Consider the following 17,956-nt stretch of genomic DNA (forward strand, 5'->3'; position numbering starts at 1 on the left):
AGGCTTACACAGATTCAATCTTTGTGACCAATTCAGTCTTAAAATGCACAAGTAGAAAGAATTTGGCTGACTCAGTCTTTGTTGCAGTGGCTCTTTTTCTCTGTCTGCTTTTTTTTTTTTTTTTTTGCTTATGGCTAATTTATTCTTTTTTTTTTTTTTTTTGTCTAGGGAAGCTCCATAGTATCCTTACCTCAAAAGATACTATATTTCCAAGGAAACAAATTCCTTAATGAAAATCAGGTCATGAGATGGACCCAAAACATTTCCAAAACTTAAAAAAAAACACCAACCAAATAAATGAATACCAAACTGGACATATTTGTTAAAGTACCAGATCTTCTTATATCATAAATGTCTAGAAGTATGAAAACTAAGCTGTCACTTCTGTTACAGAATTCAAACTGCTGACTGCTTTCTTGGTTTAATTGAAGTATTTCAATCATCATTATTTAAAGGATTATTCCACATTAATCACTAAGCTCAACTTGAACAGGAACACCCGGAGACTAAAATATTTAAACCATAAGAGCTCTAAAACCCTTCAAGCTTGACTGTTCAAGGTGAAACAGGAAGCTGAAGCTGTATATAACTTGCCAAGTCAACCTCACGCAAAGGCTTATAAAACAAATCTGGATGTAAAGGATTCATAAATAAATGTATGTATATTCCTTAACCCTCCACCTTATTTTTATTTGAACTAGTTGAGTTAGATCATATCTCTGTATAATGTAATGAACAAGATGTTGTGATCCATACAAAAGAAGAAATTACCTACTTTTTCCTAAGAAATAAGTCAACAGGACTATGTATGGTCTATATAAAAAATATTAACTCATCCCCATAGACCTGTAGGCAAACAGACTTATTAACTGAAATTCTTCGTTATACTCTGAGTTAGTGGTTAATTTTGAAAATTTGAAAAACTATGTAAGTATTAAGTCCCATATTTGAATTGTCCAGGTCATACTGTGTAAAAAAACTTGACTCGAGGAAATATTTTGACAAAAACAGGACTTCTGCTAAGAATTCTTAAAAGCATCCAAGCTTCTGGCTTGATAAGAAATATACGATGCAGGGGCTGTGTGAGACTTGGGTAGGAAACAGATGTCTTTCTGAGGGAGGCAGAGGAGGAGGAGGTCTCTTGTCAAAGATCCTGACAAATTTAGAGCAATCTGGAATAACAGCTTTAAAAGTAACCAACCACCACCTGGTGCACAGAATACACTGGACTCTGGAAGTGCCTTAGAAAGATGAGAAGAATGGAATGCTATGGATGGATTTGATTCTACCTAACAAGCTTAGTATGTTCTTCATATTACTACTATTTGGGTTTTTTTTTACAGTAGACTATATTTTGTTAAGGTACCTGCCTACTGGTATTCCAAGTCATACTAGTCCCTAAAGCTGGAAGACTAAGATACTGATTTAGAACAGCATGTATACTGGTTAAGGAAGAAAATACTTTGAGTAAGATGCCAACTCACCTTGTCACGCAAATGGTGTTCTGCAGCCTCAATATTCAAAGGATCATCAAAATTCAAGAGATCCTGTAAAAGAGACAGAAAACTTTTTAAATACAAACAACTCTATTTGCATAGGATGAAATAAGCAGATGAGGCAAAGTATTAAATAACATTTTCATTTTTATGCTTATAGGTCTCTGGTTTAAAGCCCACTTAGTGCAAATGAAAACTAATTCGGTTAAGTCAATCACTGCTTAAGTGTATGCCAAAAGAACCTAGACACTACTTAAATTGATGGCTTTTCCTTTCACTGATTGTCTGGAAACAATTTGGCATCTTCTGAAGGACACTCAGCAAAACAATCTGAGATTCAAGGAATATCCAATGTATCAATGGGCAGAACACTAATGATTCTGGTAAAAAGCAGAAAACCCGGATTTAGAAGAAAGACAGGCCCACAAGATATTTAGCGCTGCAGGTAGAAGAATCTCTCTGGAACCTGCTGCTGCCATATTCAAGTTGCAAACAGAAGTTTCATTTCTGGCAACACTTGCACAACATCTAAATGTGAACCACTAGTACAGACCCAGTGCATTAATTTGCATGACCACTGTACTTCATATTGTTAAAATTGAGGGACAAGAAGCTGACAAAAAACCGTGTTAAGTTATCATAGAAAATCATGAACAATCACTATGGAAACAAAGATCATTTTCTCTGGGATTCAAGTCTATTGTGTCACTACTTCTATAAACATCTATAAAAAGTGAAGTGCCATGACTTTACAAGTGTGAAAGGCTCACACCATTGCCCCTGAGACTTGTTTCAACAGTAATTAATCTGTATGGTAATTTTAGCACATACTTCCAAATTTGTCTTTTTCCCTCAAAAACAAAACAAAGTAACATTTAAAAAAATCTTAACTACCTACTTACTTTCCAGAAGCAAGCTTAAGCCATCATTTTAAAGCTTAATAAACTGTAACGCCCCCTAAAAAGCCCCTACTTAAATCCAATAAAAACCCAGAAAGCAAAACAAAACAAAAACCCCTCAAACTTCTGAAGAGCAGCATAGGGGAAATACAAAAATGGAGGTTGCAAAGTATAGGTCTTAAAGGACATTATAAATCCCTGCAATTTGTTGTGCATAACCAGATGGTCTTACAGTGAATCAATTTACATACACTCTTATTGCTGACTGTACTTTTTGTCTTCTCAAATGGATTCACCTTGCTTTAGTCATTTAAAATGCAATGAAGGACTATTTAAAAAAAAAAAGAAAAAAGTTACTCTGCACTGAGGTGGTAAAGGCTCCCCAATATATTTTTCATTCAATTTACCTTAAAAGGCTATATCTAAGAACATTAAGCCTCAGTAGCCCTTAAAGGGTACAGCTGCCCTGGGCTCTGTAGACTTCTACACAGGAGAACAAAACTATTTCTGGTAGTAGCACCAGCAATTCAGAGATCCAGCTCCTTCCCTCCATTTGAGACAAGCATGGAGGAGACAAGCCTAGGCTGAAGGAGGAGATGGTAAATCAAAGCCCAGACTGTGAGATTGGCTGCATCTCCCTTTTATTTTCCCTTCTTCAGTCTTTGCCCCCCTCCCGGAAAAACAGCTTTTCGAAGGAAGGGAGGGCAAACCTCTATTAGTTGCTTAAGTATAAACACACAGATGCGGCCCAAGTTGTGATCCAACTACACTTTCAATCAATTAATAGCTTGATAAAACCAGGAATAAGCCACAAAGTTATTTTACAAAAAAAAGTGTGTAATAACTAGGCATCCTAGTTTTCTACGGGAAAAAGCCGAAAATCTCCGCTTAAAATGCACACAAAATTCATATTTTTCCACAACCTACTGAAAGTGCACCGACATTCTGTGGCAAGCAGTGCCATTTCTGCTTTCTCATTTTTGCTATGGTTTTTGCCTCTCGGCTAATCAGCAGTGGTGTACCCCCTCTGCTTCCTCTCCCTCCCTCTGCTGTTGACTGACAGAGGCAAAAACCACAGTAAAAATAAAGAGCAGAAATGGCACTGTTCATCACAGGACGCCACCACGCTTTCTGTAGATCATGGAAAAACACAGATTCTGTGGTTTTCCACTGTGGATGGAAAACTAGGTTCCATGATGATAACTTTGTGGCTCTCTTAACAAGCTGTTAATTGAACGTGGGGCTACATGTACACCCCGTGGCTGAGAGCAACAGGTCTTCTAGCAGCAGGAGGAGTTTGCTACACGCTGGTGCAGGCAGTACCCCCTGCATCATCAATAAGGTGTGAATGGATCCGATGTTGGATCCAACAATGAAGCCTCCTGCCATGCATGTGCAGCTTGGCAGGAGGCGCGATTGTGTGGATCATGCATCAGATCTTATCATGCCTTGACCTGCAAGTCTAGAGTCAAGAAACTATTCAGAGATAACTATTCAGGTTTCTGGTTGCCTGTTTCTGCCATTAGTCCTGGGGGTTTGTCTTGTTTTTTTTTTGTTTTGTTTTGGGGGGGGGGGGGGGGTTTACAATGGTACTACCACTTTTTCCAGCTGCCCTAGGCAGCTTCCTTTGGTAAAAAAAAAGATGCAGTCTTTCTACACCTGCTAATTTATTTGATTGGGACATCAAATACTGGACTCGGAGGCCTCCAGGGCCACAGAGTCCAGTCTCCTGCATTGTCATTTACCCACAGAATCCCCAAATCACCACTTCAAATCCTCACATTCAACTACAGCTACTAGTCATAACACCCAAAACACCAAGGATACCCTATAATATGCTACGCACAAATCAGAGAAGGCAAAGGAACTGCTAACACCCTGCCACTGCTGTAAGAGGGAAATAATTTATTGTGTGTTCAGAAGATCCCCAGGCAAGAGAGGAGGGTGGCAGATGACAGATGGGAGCCCACGTGGATTATTCTCATTTCCTTGCAAGATTAGTGTTTATTCTCATTCAGGGGCCGAGGTAAAGCTTCAAACAGGTGTTTAATTTCCTCCCTTTTTAATTGTTAACCTATGCTGTGATAGCATTTATCCCTTTATCCAAAAAAGGAAATCTTTTGAAGTTCTAGCAATGCAAATCATAGCCACCTGTCACACAGTACACTAATTAAAAAAAAAAAGGGGGGGGGGGGGAGAAGGTTTCCACAAAGCCTAAACTACTCATTAGCAAAGGTCTCTTCATGGCTTTATGGCTCTGTGAAAAATAATTCCAAAAAGCAGTACACGCTCTTCTGTATAAGCCGCAAGGTTACCTATACAAAAGAAAGAAATGTTTCACAGAGGAACAATTTAATGATCAGTAAAATCAGTGGTAATGCTAACATTAACTTCAAGCAACCATGAATCAGGTCCATTCCAGGTAAAATAAAAAAAAAACAAAACACTTGAGAGCGGAGACTAATTTATGTGCAAAGCATTGCCTACTTACAGTAAATAAAGAGTTTAATCCCCAAACAACATCCTGAAAAGGAAAAAGAGAATCAGTCACACACGTATGTCAAATATATTGTACATCCTATATTTCTATTAAACTGGGGTGTGTGTGTGTGTGTGTGTGTGTGTGTGTGTGTGTGTGTGTGTGTGTGTGTGTGTGTGTGTTTTGTTTTTTTTTCAAAAGTTTATTTCAATACACAATGTGCCAAAAAGCACTCAGGACTGCACAAAGCAATGGATAAGACTTCAAAACATTATCAAATATAAATTAACTGGAACAAATAATTTGTAAATAGTCAGAGCTATTTTAAGAATTTCTCTATAGAATCACTAAATGCTGCCACATTTACATCTCTGTGTTCAAAGAAAAGAAACATTACAGTGCAACTTAGTATACCCATCAAAACTGAACACATTACAGCTGATCCCAAATAGCACATATCAGATGCTTGCTATTCAATCAATCCATACAATTATAAAATGTACATCAGACCAAATTTCAAGTTTGAGGAAAGTGATTTAAATCCCAATTTTTTTTGTGAACAGGAAAAGAGTCTAAGTTTCCCAGATTCTTCATGACAAATGATTTGCTTACCTCTGTAATTAATTTCATATAACAACTAAATAGAGACAGCTAATGTGCAATTACAGGTCCATATCAAAACCAATGAAGCACATGGAAATGGTCTATCTATTACTAATGTTATCTGATACAACATATTGGTATAGTCATTTTGCCTTATGTACCAAAAAGTTCCATTACTATCTAGCTTATAAGCTTCACAGGCTATGAAACAACGAGCAAAATTAAGCTACATAGAAATGTTTACTTCTAATGGAAGGAATTTCTTCTGGTAGAAAAACAGTCCAGGGGCTGGACTGTACAGACATTCCCCCACTCCCACTGCTGGAGAGCTTCACAGGGGGCACAAGGACTGGTCCCTAAGCTACCCCTGCCCTCAGGGGAGCCCATTAATTGACAGCCTGTCCCTTCCCTGCGTGGAAGGGGCCAGGTTGTCAGGTGGCAGTTTGCAGCTGCTGAAAAACAGCAGATGCCACTGACACCACGGAGGGTTCCCGCCACAGGAGAGGGCATCTCTATCCCAGCAGCTTACTGGCAGGAAGGGGGGGCATTCTCCAATGGTGAACCCTCTCAGTTCTCCCCCACAGAAGAATAGCCTCTGCTCCTTGTACTTCTTTGGGATGACCCAGGGCAAGGAGAAGGAGAGACCACTGTAGCAAAGCTCCAGGAGCCTTGAAGCAGGGTCACAGCAGCCTGCTTCACCCCACACTGCTCCAGTTTTTACTGTGGAGTAGCTATACAAGTTCAATACTATACCCACTGCTTGTGACTTGATGCCCTCCTCACTACCCAGGAAATAAAAATCTAGTGCTCGCTTCCACTTGTTATTACAGAAGGATAACTAATATGCTTTATTTATTCCTTTCCTCCCACTTCAGTGAAGATAAAACCTAACAGGAAAAACTACATTATGACACAGAAAATGAGCATTTAATGCTTATGTAACAACTTGCTGCATTTGCATATGAAAAAAAGTTCAAGAGACGAATGCATTTTAGCTTGTTTATTACTTGGTCCCCCAGGTGAAACCAATGTCCTAACAAAACATTAATGACCCTATCAATTATACCCTACTGCAGAGGCTGACATAGGACAAGTCAGCATTAACCAGTCAATAGTCTTATTACCCCATTTTCCCTTGGTTCCACTTACAGAAAAACACCCTCTCTTCATCCATTTTTAATGATGTAGATCAGCCAAATGAAATGCACATGGTTGAAGAATAGCAAAGTAAACATTAGGTGACAGCTTTTTAAGCTATTCAGCATTTTCTTCTAATGGAGTTTCTGAAGTCATCGGTTGTTGCAAACATTGAAAATCACTTGAATCTTCTAACATACTTACTGAGAAGAGAGCTGTTGGTGGTGGTTTAATTTTTGTTGTTGTTTTGGGTTTGTTTTTGTTTGTTTATTTTTTTGGGGGGGAGGGTTGAAAAATGATAAAAATTAGGATTCCCAGATGTTTGGATGCATGGATATAATTCTTGAGAATGCGGTGTTATCCTTACATTCCAATACTGACCTAGTTAGCTTTGCATCCTTCCTCTTCCAGGCCAGAAAGCAAAAGTGTTTGAAACACACCATTCTTTCTTTAGTCCTAACACTAAGTGACAACTTTCATCATGGTTTTGTTTTTTTTTCATCTTAGCACCATGTCTACTGCTCAAGCAGGATTCCATTGTTGTAAAAAACTGAACATAGCAGAGGACCACCAAATATTAAATAAATAGTAACTCCAACATTAAAGCTGCAAATACAAAAGATAGTCCCAGTTTAAGCCTATAGCTTTGTTCTTGGCTCTTCACCCTTCTACATACTGCATATGTCTGAACAAGAGGGACACATGATATTTTCTTGTGGACATACCAAGGAAAAACAACCTCAGATGCTGTGTGAAGACTATGATTCATATTTCTATGGCTTAAATAGAAAGCATGTGTGTGCATGCAGATCTCAACCTGACATTAATTTTGAATGCAAGGAGAAACTGGAAGTACGACCAAAACCCCTGGAATGCTTCCTCACTCTCCCCTCCCCCAGTCCCAGATTTTAACTCTAATGTCTAGTTGTTCAGTCCTCAGTAAGACACAATGAGATGGGGTAGTGCTTCTTTTAGGTATACTGAACTTACTGCTGTTCATGACTGGCACTCTAAAAGATGTCTTGGTACAGCACTAAGCAAAATGGAGCATCACCTTTGTGCAGGCTGAGAAAGACAACTTAAGAGATGCTTCCATCTCAAAAGACAGTCTCTCCCAACTATACAGTTGGTCCAATGAAAGATATTATGAACAAAACACCTTTCTTCTTCTATATTTTCTAGAATGTCATAGCTACAAAACTTCAAAATATAGCAGTACTACATAGGGCATCTCTGGTTCTACAGCTACCAAATGAACAGGACACCCATTCCTAGAAAACGATTTTTACTAAACTAACTTGCTGCAGTACTTTGCAAGCAGAAGATGGCTATCCAAAGATGATAATATAGAGAGGAGCTAGGGAAAGAAGAGGTAGGATACTGGAGTCTAGTGAAAGGAAATGGAACTTGTCATATCTTAAGGAGGAAGAAGCACTTCCAGTCCACTTCTGGGTCTGCCGGGGAGCGCACTGGGGCCCCACTCCGTGCCCCCCCCCCGGTGCCTCCTGGGCCTAGAGGGGGCACCCAGGTTCCCCCCACAGCCAACTGCTGAGCCAGGGGGGTGGTGCAGGGGGGCCCCCAGGTTCACTCCCTGGCGGACACAGAAGTAGACCGGTCCCAGGTTCACTGCTGAGCATGCCAAGCATGCAGAAACCCCCTTGCACTCCTGTGGGATGCTCCATCCACCCCAGCATGGCAGCTTTCATGAGCCATACCTGGTACCTCAACGTATGTAGAAAAAACATTTAAAGCTGTGTATGTCCAAATCACTGATTCTCTGAAGCAGCACTGAATCTTCAGATTGAGATTTGGCTGAATTGAATCAGGGACAGTGATCTAAATCAACGAATCGAATCACTGTCCCAAATTTCAGCCGAATCCGAATCAAACAGGGCCCATTTCAAACATCCACATTACCCACTGACTTTCCAATTTTGCAGTGCATCAATACGAACCGACTCCATTTAGGTGATATAATACCAACCCCCACCCAGCAAAACTGTAACTATACACAGAGACCAGTTTCAGGATACTGGTCTCTGTGCCCACCACACCCTGCCTTACACTGGTAGTTTAAAAACAAAAAAGCAGTATTTCTCGTTTGGAATGCATGTATGTACATACACACGTCTTACTGGCAAGCAAGGAACTGGTAAGAACATTGCTCAGTGGTTCAAATGGTTTCATGTTTCGATCTATAATCTGATTAACTCAGAAAGAAGCCAGGAACCCACCATCATAGTTAGAATTTCTTCAGTACTGCAAATGGGTTGAAAAGAGTAAGCCTCCCTGTATCTACTTCAACTGCTCTGTCATATGGGTACAGAACAATATGCCTGCCCACACCGAAAAACAAGGTCATGCCATACATATGTCCTGTATAAACCAGTATGCGATTCTAAATGGAAATATTGCATTCAGGTATGCTACTATTCAGGAGAAAAAAAACCAAAACAAAAACACATCAAGCACTTAAGCTTAGCAGAACTCTGCTTTAAAGCAAAGCATCTCTTCTGGGTTGAAAGCATAAACCATGCTTCTACATTAAATATTTGTAAAGCAATTAAATTATGAGTCTTTTAAGTAGGATGTTTGCAGTGGATGCAATCACAAAGATACAGTAGCATCAAAGATACTGCCTTTAATTCACTAATATTTAATATGCTTATACACCAATGCTTTGGTCATGACTTTTTCCAAAACAGTACTGCTAAATGGGAGACAATGTTCTTGAAACAGCTCTGAGAAAGTCCTAAAATACAAGAACCTGCATACTGACAAATCAGACTTATTATAGATGGTTCCTATGCAATGCTATTTTCTACCTCTTACTCTCCTATACATTTCATATAAAAACTACAGCGTTCAAAGTACGCCCACTAATTAAGACTGGCCCCAAAGAAAAACTGACAAATCTGGGTATTTTTAGTAAACTGGAAAGCTGCATCACAGTGACTCAACTTGGGGGTTACACCTGACTGTGGAGAGAAGAAAGTAAAGTTCCGAGGACTATTTTCTTAACTAGGCTTTGATCCCAGAACTTATGAAACAAAGGCAGATGGCCTCTGTCCCATAATCTTTATTGATATGTACAAGTGCAGCAAGAAGGGAATCATTACATCTGGAGCTTCATGAATACAGAGAGGTCCACCCACACAGGTCTCTATGACTGAGTGAATAAGTGTAATTCACCAGTACACTTTTGTTATTAGCACCTCTTTCTGCCAATTCAAAGGATGAATTTAAGAATCCCAGACAGGAAGCCTCGGCTCTTGAACCCCAGCTGAGCAGCTTGTGTTTTTGGCTCTGGAGGTCCCTACTTCAACCCCAGTGTGCAAATCATTTAGGGTGGTTGTCATGTAAGGAACAGAACATTTCTCAGTGCTGCTACCATCTGATCCCAAGCCAAACAAAAATGTATCAGATGCCTTAGGATGCATCAAGGACACAATATGTGGAAGTCTGGACAAGAAAATGAGGAAGGTACTGGGGAAGTTTAAAAAAAACCCAACCTGCATTACAAGGGAAGGTCTACAAAGGGCCCTCTCTTCCACCCCTTCACATCTGCATCCTCGCAAACTGATTCTAACACATTATTAGGAAGAAAAAGAAACGCCTACAAAATATTCCACACTGATTAAAAAAGTGTACGCATGTGAACAATCTGCCTCTGTGGCAGTGCCTCTTTTTTAAATTCAACAACACTGACTTAAAAGCACAAAAAGCTGCTTGGGATGCAGTTTCTCTTGAGTAAAGAATTTTGAAGCAATGCATTTGTCTAGATCCAAATTTCTGAGTCACAAGCCTTCTCAAGCACAACTCCTAACCATTTCACTATTACAAAATCTACAAAGTGATGCATTTGTAAAACTACCACCAACTTTTCTATTGATGCCCTCATAAATCTAACAGCTGCATTTTTACAGTCTGAAAAATGCAACTTTCAAATTAAGATATTCTTTAAATATAAAAATATGTTTAACAGATTAATTGAAAGAAAAACAGCTAAGTAATTCCATCATGGAAACTACTTAAATTATTAAGGAACATTTTTGCTTTCATAGACTCTAGTCAATTAAACTGAAGACAAATTTATTATCCATCCAGGAAGAGCACACACCAACTGCTGCAGCTTCCTTAGCCTGATGAAGGGTTTTTGAACCTGAAAGCTTGCTTAATAACTATTCTCCAACCATTTGGGTTGGTCTAATAAAAGATATCAAATTCACCCAAGGAACCTTGTCTGCCTATATCCTTAGACCAACACGGCTACAACCTAAACCCCTGCAACATGGAAGATATCGAATTCAGCCGTCTGAAATGGAAACTGTACAACATGAAAAAGAAAGAAGCCAGACTCAACAGCGACATATATTTTCTAAGCCTTTGCAAGAAACACAACTTCATTCCCCGAGGACTAAACATCTACAATCCCCTGACTACTACACACAACTCCAAATATGCTGCACAGCTATACAGAAGAACTTCAGAGAAAATTAGAAATCATCTACTTCACCTACTCTACTCCAAAAGAGACCAACTCAGGAAGGAAATCGTCATACACAACAACAACTTAAAAGACAGAAATCCATGCATGTTCCCTGGCAATATACAGTGGATACAAAGAGACTACGAAAAACTTTCTACAGCATTCATCCTACATAAAAAGAAGAAATGGAGCAAATTACTCCAAGAACAAGCTCCCCAGCCACAAAACAACCATCAGAGGAACAACACCAACACACTACGACCTTCCAACCTCAGACTTGATGAAACTGCAAGCAGCAACCAACCCACAAATATTATCAATCTCTCCACACACACGCTTACCAAAACTGAAAAATCTGTCCTTTCTAAAGGCCTAAATTTCTGTCCAGAAAAATACCCTAATAAAATACTTCAATGTGGAGAACTAGAAGAATTCTCCCGACGCCTGCACCTCAAAGAATATTTCCACGACCAAACCGAACCCACTCCCAACAACAACTCATCCTCTGACACCATTCAAGAAAGGATCAATACCAAAAAGCCCCCAAAAAATCAGATTGGACACCTCGCAGTGGATGAAACCCTAACCTTGACCGCTACATTGACTACTTCAGGGAAAGAATGAACAATGAAATAATCAGCAACACGCACCACCACAACAACCTCTCTCTACTATTTGGTGGTTAGATCTTAGAGATTCTATGGCCTTTTTCTCTGGTAATAAAACCAGCAGATAAAGGAGGAGCCAGTCATCCTAAACCGTGAGGATTACATAAAAGAAGCCAACAGACAGCTCTCTGACACCACCTACTACAAAGAACCACAAGAAGATCCTACTCCCCTTTTCACCAAAAAAACTCAACAATACCATCAAATCATTTCCACCAAGATTACAAGAAAAACTACAGACCTTGATCCCCCCGCTACCTAACCCAGAGACTTTTTACATGCTCCCTAAAATCCACAAACAAGGAAACCCAGGCAGACCTATCATATCCAACCATGGGACCCTAACTGAGGAAATATCAGGTTTTGTTGAATCCATCCTAAAACCGCTTGTCACCCACAGAGCAAGTTTTGTCCAAGACACTACAGACTTGCTACGGAAACTTAAAAACATAGACCACCTTCCCAGCAACACACTCCTAGCCACCATGGACGTTACCAGCCTATATACCAACATCCCACACCAGGATGGCATCCATGCCTGCCTTACATATCTACAGGAACAAGATTACAACCCAGGATACAAACCCAAAGATATTACTGAGCTTATACACTTCATCCTCACACACAACGATTTCACTTTTAATAATCAACACTTCCTCCATATGATGGGAACAACTATGGGCACTAAAATGGCCCCACAGTATGCCAACCTTTTTATGAGCCACCTGGAAGAAGACTTCCTCAAGAACTGCACCATCAAACCCTTACTATACCTAAGATACATCGATGACATATTCATCATTTGGACTGAGAACCTTCAATCTCTGATTGAGTTCCACCAGAAATTCAACAATCACCATCCCTCCATCCGACTTTCTCTAGAATACTCCAGCACCAACATCCCCTTTTTAGACACAATGATCAGTATCCAGAAGGGTAAAATACAGACCACAGTATACAAGAAACCCACAGACCAATATACATATCTGCACAGAACCAGCAATCACCCGAAACACACCAAAAAAGCTGTGATATACAGCCAAGCCCTCAGATACCACCGCATCTGTACTGAAGAGAACACCCGGGATTGCCACCTCACCAATCTTAAAAAGGCTTTCACCCAGCAAGGACACTCCTCCAGAGAGGTAGATCGCACGTTTGAAAGAGCCACCTGGATACCACGTGAAGAACTGCTGCAGTACAGAAGAAAAACACCCACAAATCACACACCGCTGGTTATGACGTATCACCCATCCCTTGAACCTGTACGGAAAATCCTCAAAAAATTGCAACCCATATTAGAAAAAGACCCTATTCTTAAAAAGATCTTCCCAGAGCCACCCATCCTAGCCTTCAGACAAGCACCAAACCTCGCCAACCTCATCACCGGAAGCAAACTTCCTCAAGCCCAGAACACACCAAAAGGATCCAGACCGTGCCAGGACAAGAAATGCAAAACCTGCCAATACATCTCCACCACCCCCACAATTACTACACCCCACAACAGAGCCATCAGCATCCCAGGATCTTACAGCTGCACCTCCAGAAATGTAATATACCTCATCCAATGCACCAAATGCCCTGATGGAAGATATGTAGGAGAGACCAGACAACAACTGCGCACCAGAATGAATGCACACCGGAAATCCATCAAAGACAGAAATACCCAATTACCGGTGGGGGCACATTTCTCACAGGAGGGCCACTCTCTCTCCAATTTCTCAGTCCTGATCCTCAAGGGAAACTTACACAACACTTCCCAGAGACGAGCCTATGAGCTCCATTTCATCAACCTGCTGGATACTAGAGATCAGGGACTAAACAGACATTGGATTTTTGATACACTACAATCTGCCTGGCAACTGACTCCCCAGCCCAGCCCCTGGCTTCTTTACTTGTCATTCCATCCAGGAAAAGCACACACCAACTGCTGAAGCTTCCTTAGCCTGACGAAGGGTTTTTGAACCCGAAAGCTTGCTTAATAACTATTCTCCAACCATTTGGGTTGGTCTAATAAGAGATATCAAATTCACCCAAGGAACCTTGTCTGCCTATATCCTTAGACCAACATGGCTACAACCTAAACCCTTATCCTAACTAAAACATTTACACAAAACAAGGTAAAAAATTTCAATTAACCGGAATAAAAAAAATCTCATTTACATATTAAAATTATACAGCTACTTTTAATTTTAAATAAAGACTACATCAACTATAAGAATACCTCCTCCTCATGTTAGAGAAATTCAAGTACATTTTAAAGCCAATTAACTGTGAAAAGTTGAACTAATGAACATGCTGACCTTGCAGCCATGTGATGGCAGCTGCCCCTTGACTTTTCCATAGAGTAGTTTGACTGCCTTGCAAAGGGTCTTTCATTTTAGGCCTTTCATTTTAGGTCTTTCCCACGACCAATGGCAACTCGGCTCCTTCTCAAAGTCCTCGATCATCTAGTGCTCTAAAAGTCTTTCTGGCTCTGTTTCACCCTGACCTCTCAGCTTCAGTTGCCCCAATATTTATCACCTTTATCAGTCAAGCTTCCAGTTTTGTGTCTCCACCACATGACTAAGGCATCCATATCTCACTCAGAACTCCACTGCAACTTCTGTGCAATTTTTAAATCAGGGATCAGCAACCTACAGGCTGGGTGCAACCCAAGGAGCTTTTGGATCTGATCTGTGGACGTGGGGGTCCAGAAGCAAGGGGTGCTTTCTCTGTGCCATTGTAGAGAAAGTTATAGAGTTAAACTAAGAAGTGTAATTAGATTAAAAATATGCTATTTTAGTTTCTTTTAAAGTTACCTTGTGTTACTTCTTATCACAGATGAGGCAATAACACAGGCACATTCTCTTGCTTCTCAATTAATTCATTATGTATTTAAATATGCAATTTTTATGTCACCCTTCCCAAAAAAGGCTCAGGGTGGTTTACAGCAAAAGAAGCGTAACTTAAAAGGGTAACTAGAATAAATAAAACAAAATAACAGAACACAACAAAAACAAAGCAGATACCCACTAAATAACATCTTCGCTTGATGTTGGTTGCTAAATTTGTGTCCTAACGAAAAGGTCTTCCAGTGCTTCTGAAAGCTGTCCACTAGAGGCTAAGTCTGGACTTCAAGAGGAACGGAGAGCCAGAGCTAAGGAGCAAATGCAGAGAATGACCTCTCATGCATTTTCACCAGGCAGACTTGGTGTGCTGATGGTACTTGCAGGAGCTGCTCTCAGCTGACTTTTAAGGATTGAGATGGGCCACCAGAGAGAAGGTGGTCCTTTAGGTATGTAGGTCCCAGACCATTTAGGGTTTTCTAGGTTAAAACTAGCACCTTGAATTGTGCCTACAAGGCTACTGGGAACAAGTGCACATTCTGGAGGGCTGGAGTTATGTGCTCCTGAGGACCTTCCCCATCAGAACACAGGCCACCTAACCCACCCAAACCAATGTTTGTGGATTAGGAAACCAAGAGTACTCTGTAGTAAACAGATTCCCAGGATTAGTTATATGGTAATTTAAGTCTATCTGTATTTATTATTTGGTATTTCCTTTAGCACCCAACTACATTTTGAAATAAAACACTAACATAATTTTCTTTACTATTTGATAATGTACTTGAACCTTCCCCTAACGAACTGAAAATAAAATGGGTCTCCCTTTTTCTTTTCTTTTTCTTTTTAAATCATCTCACCCTTTATTGTAAGCAAGCATCAGGAAGGTTTGATTTCACAACCTAAACAAGTTTCAAATGAGTACAGACACACCAAGGTAAGCAGGGGCTTATAACTTGGTCAAATATGGAAAAATTATCATGGACAGCAAAAGGAACATCTCTAGCATCAGGCAAATCTTCAGCCCCACCAAATTTCAAGCCATCAAAGCATGGAAAAATCAGCTGTCTCCAACAACAACAAAAAGCACTTATGATTTAAGTGCAAATCATGTTTCTCAACCACTGCCTTTGGAAACACCTTAATTTTAGCTGGTATTTCCAAAAAAACCTGAGTGCAAGGCAGTCATCCATTATGGAAAATTTCAGCCCAAATGGTTAAAGTTTGAAAAAAAAAAGTTAAGCCACTGAAGACAAGAATTTATGTGGGAAGTATTGGACAATCTTAACTAAGAGGTAATAGGCTCTACCTATAATATTGTAAGATGTTCCCTTTGATATTATGCAACATTCTCTTCCTACCCTGTGAGAGATGAACATCTTTTCATTTCCAGTAAAAATATCCAAAGCTTTTACAAAAGTTAAACTCCGTGGGTCAGCCACAGGAGTTTATGTAGATGCCGTATATACACACCAAACAACAACAACAAAATATTAGAAATTATTTCAGTGTTCCCACCCTATGAAAGGTATTAAAAAAAAAAAAAAAAAAAATCAGCGAAAGTACTCAAGCAAAATATTCTAAAGCAAGTGTCAGGATATATTTTAGAACAATTCTGTAGTTGTTGATAACCTTGATCTCCCCGGAGTATTCAAACTTTAAAAAAAAATTTTTATGTTATTGCGATATAACCAAACCACAACTGAAATTTGGTTGCTGACAGTAACTGGATAGTTCCAAAAAATATGCTACCTGTACAAATTCACACAGTAGTGCATCATGGTTCAGACCTCAAAACCTTTTAAAACTTTCTACCTATAGATCCAGGGCACTTTCTTAAAAGGTATGTTTCATGAGAATGGTAAAGCACACTAATAGCTTTAATTTAGCCATTCCTTAGAAAACACCAAAAACTTTTGAAAAACAGTAATGGCCTCATTAAAGCTATTTTACCAGTCTCACGAAACACATCTTTTAAGAAAGTGCCCTTGGGAACCACAGATGTTTGCATTGTAGAGGATTTGGCATTGCCAAAAGCTGTTAAAGAAAGTTACCTGTGATCTTCAGAATAAAGGTAAAGTACCAGGCAGAGTGAAAATATATTTTCTAACTACAGTAGACAAACCCCACGCCCAAACAGTCCTCATCTGATGGGACTCTCACAAGGTACATATGGTGACATGGGCTCTGCCATTCTTTGCCTGAAAGATATGAATTGCTCTAACAAATTTCCACAGGACAAAGGAGCCCAAGGGTATCCTCACACAGGACGACACATAGCTTAAAGGTCTTCGTAAAGCTGAATTTTTAAAATTCTATTAAATGTTGCAGAGAAACTTATACATCTGTAGTGAACAGGGATCATCAGGGATTTAATTTAAGGCTCTCAATCTCACCTTCAGATTATCAACAGTGACTGGTTGATGTATTAAACATTTTGAGATCCTTCTCCCCCTTTTTAAAAAAAAAAAAAAAGACAGAAAACCCGTACTAAAACAGGTACACAACACTTCGGTTCTGCTTCCCCTGTGAGGGCCAAATGCTTGTATGGAGGGCTATAGAGCTCCCTTAAAACAATGAAGACAGACCGGCATTTCAAATGTAGCTTGAGGAAGCCCTGAAAAATGGGACAGAGACCTAAAAACATACAGCTTGCTTCTCTTGATTTTCTATTCTATACAGAGGCCTCCAACTGGTCCTTGGGGTGGTTCTCTCCAATTTAGGAAATAGTTCTCAGGTTTTTCCTGGGACATCTCTTTGGAAACTGTCTGCAGCCAAGGAAAAATGTAAGACAGGTCCTTTCCTCCTGCAGTTTGAATTGAAGTCCACCCTTAACTGACTGAACAATGTCCAAACCCTTGTGCTCTTCATGCTGAGCTTTTAGGAAGTTATTCCACTAGGGCATCTTTTCTGTGTGGATAAGCACTTTTGCCACCAATAATAGAGCTGAGCTCTTTCAGTAAAACAGAATTACAGTAAAATCTTTGTCATCCAGTATCCCCGGGGTAAGGGGATTGTTAGTTATGTAAAAATTCTGGTCATCTGGCAGCAGTGGCCACCATGTACAAGCTTTACTTTGCCCCTCCCCCCCACCCCTTGTGGCAATTCCAGTTAATACAATTTCCGATTACTTAAATGCTGGATAACAAAGACTTTACTGTATTAAGAATAATGACTTCAAGATGGAAATTAATAATGAAAATATTATAAAAACAACTACATAATTCTGTTCAGTTTCATTTCAATTTAAAAAGCAGATCTTTCCTACCTAGTCTGTGCCACTGAATTTGTCTTTCCCATGACTGTAAATAATTCCATTTATCTACCAAACAATGGCTTTAATGTTAATATTCTTTTATT

At 39.7% G+C, this 17,956-nt stretch overlaps 1 protein-coding gene across 3 annotated transcripts in view; it reads right to left on the reverse strand.

The window, feature by feature from the left end:
• Positions 1 to 17,956, reverse strand: part of UBE2F (ubiquitin conjugating enzyme E2 F (putative)) — a 126,645-nt gene that overhangs the window by 40,019 nt on the left and 68,670 nt on the right. For 2 of the 3 annotated variants that reach the window (XM_059727188.1, XM_006274369.4), the window contains 2 exons: positions 4,887 to 4,919; positions 1,485 to 1,547 (listed from right to left, as the gene is read on the reverse strand). In XM_059727188.1, the coding sequence (XP_059583171.1) occupies positions 1,485 to 1,547; positions 4,887 to 4,919 (96 nt within the window). The remainder of the gene's footprint in view (positions 1 to 1,484; positions 1,548 to 4,886; positions 4,920 to 17,956) is intronic. The other variant, XM_006274371.4, reaches the window with a different exon arrangement.

Source organism: Alligator mississippiensis, chromosome 4 (genome assembly GCF_030867095.1).
Source record: "Alligator mississippiensis isolate rAllMis1 chromosome 4, rAllMis1, whole genome shotgun sequence".
In the NCBI taxonomy this organism is placed as follows: domain Eukaryota; kingdom Metazoa; phylum Chordata; order Crocodylia; family Alligatoridae; genus Alligator; species Alligator mississippiensis.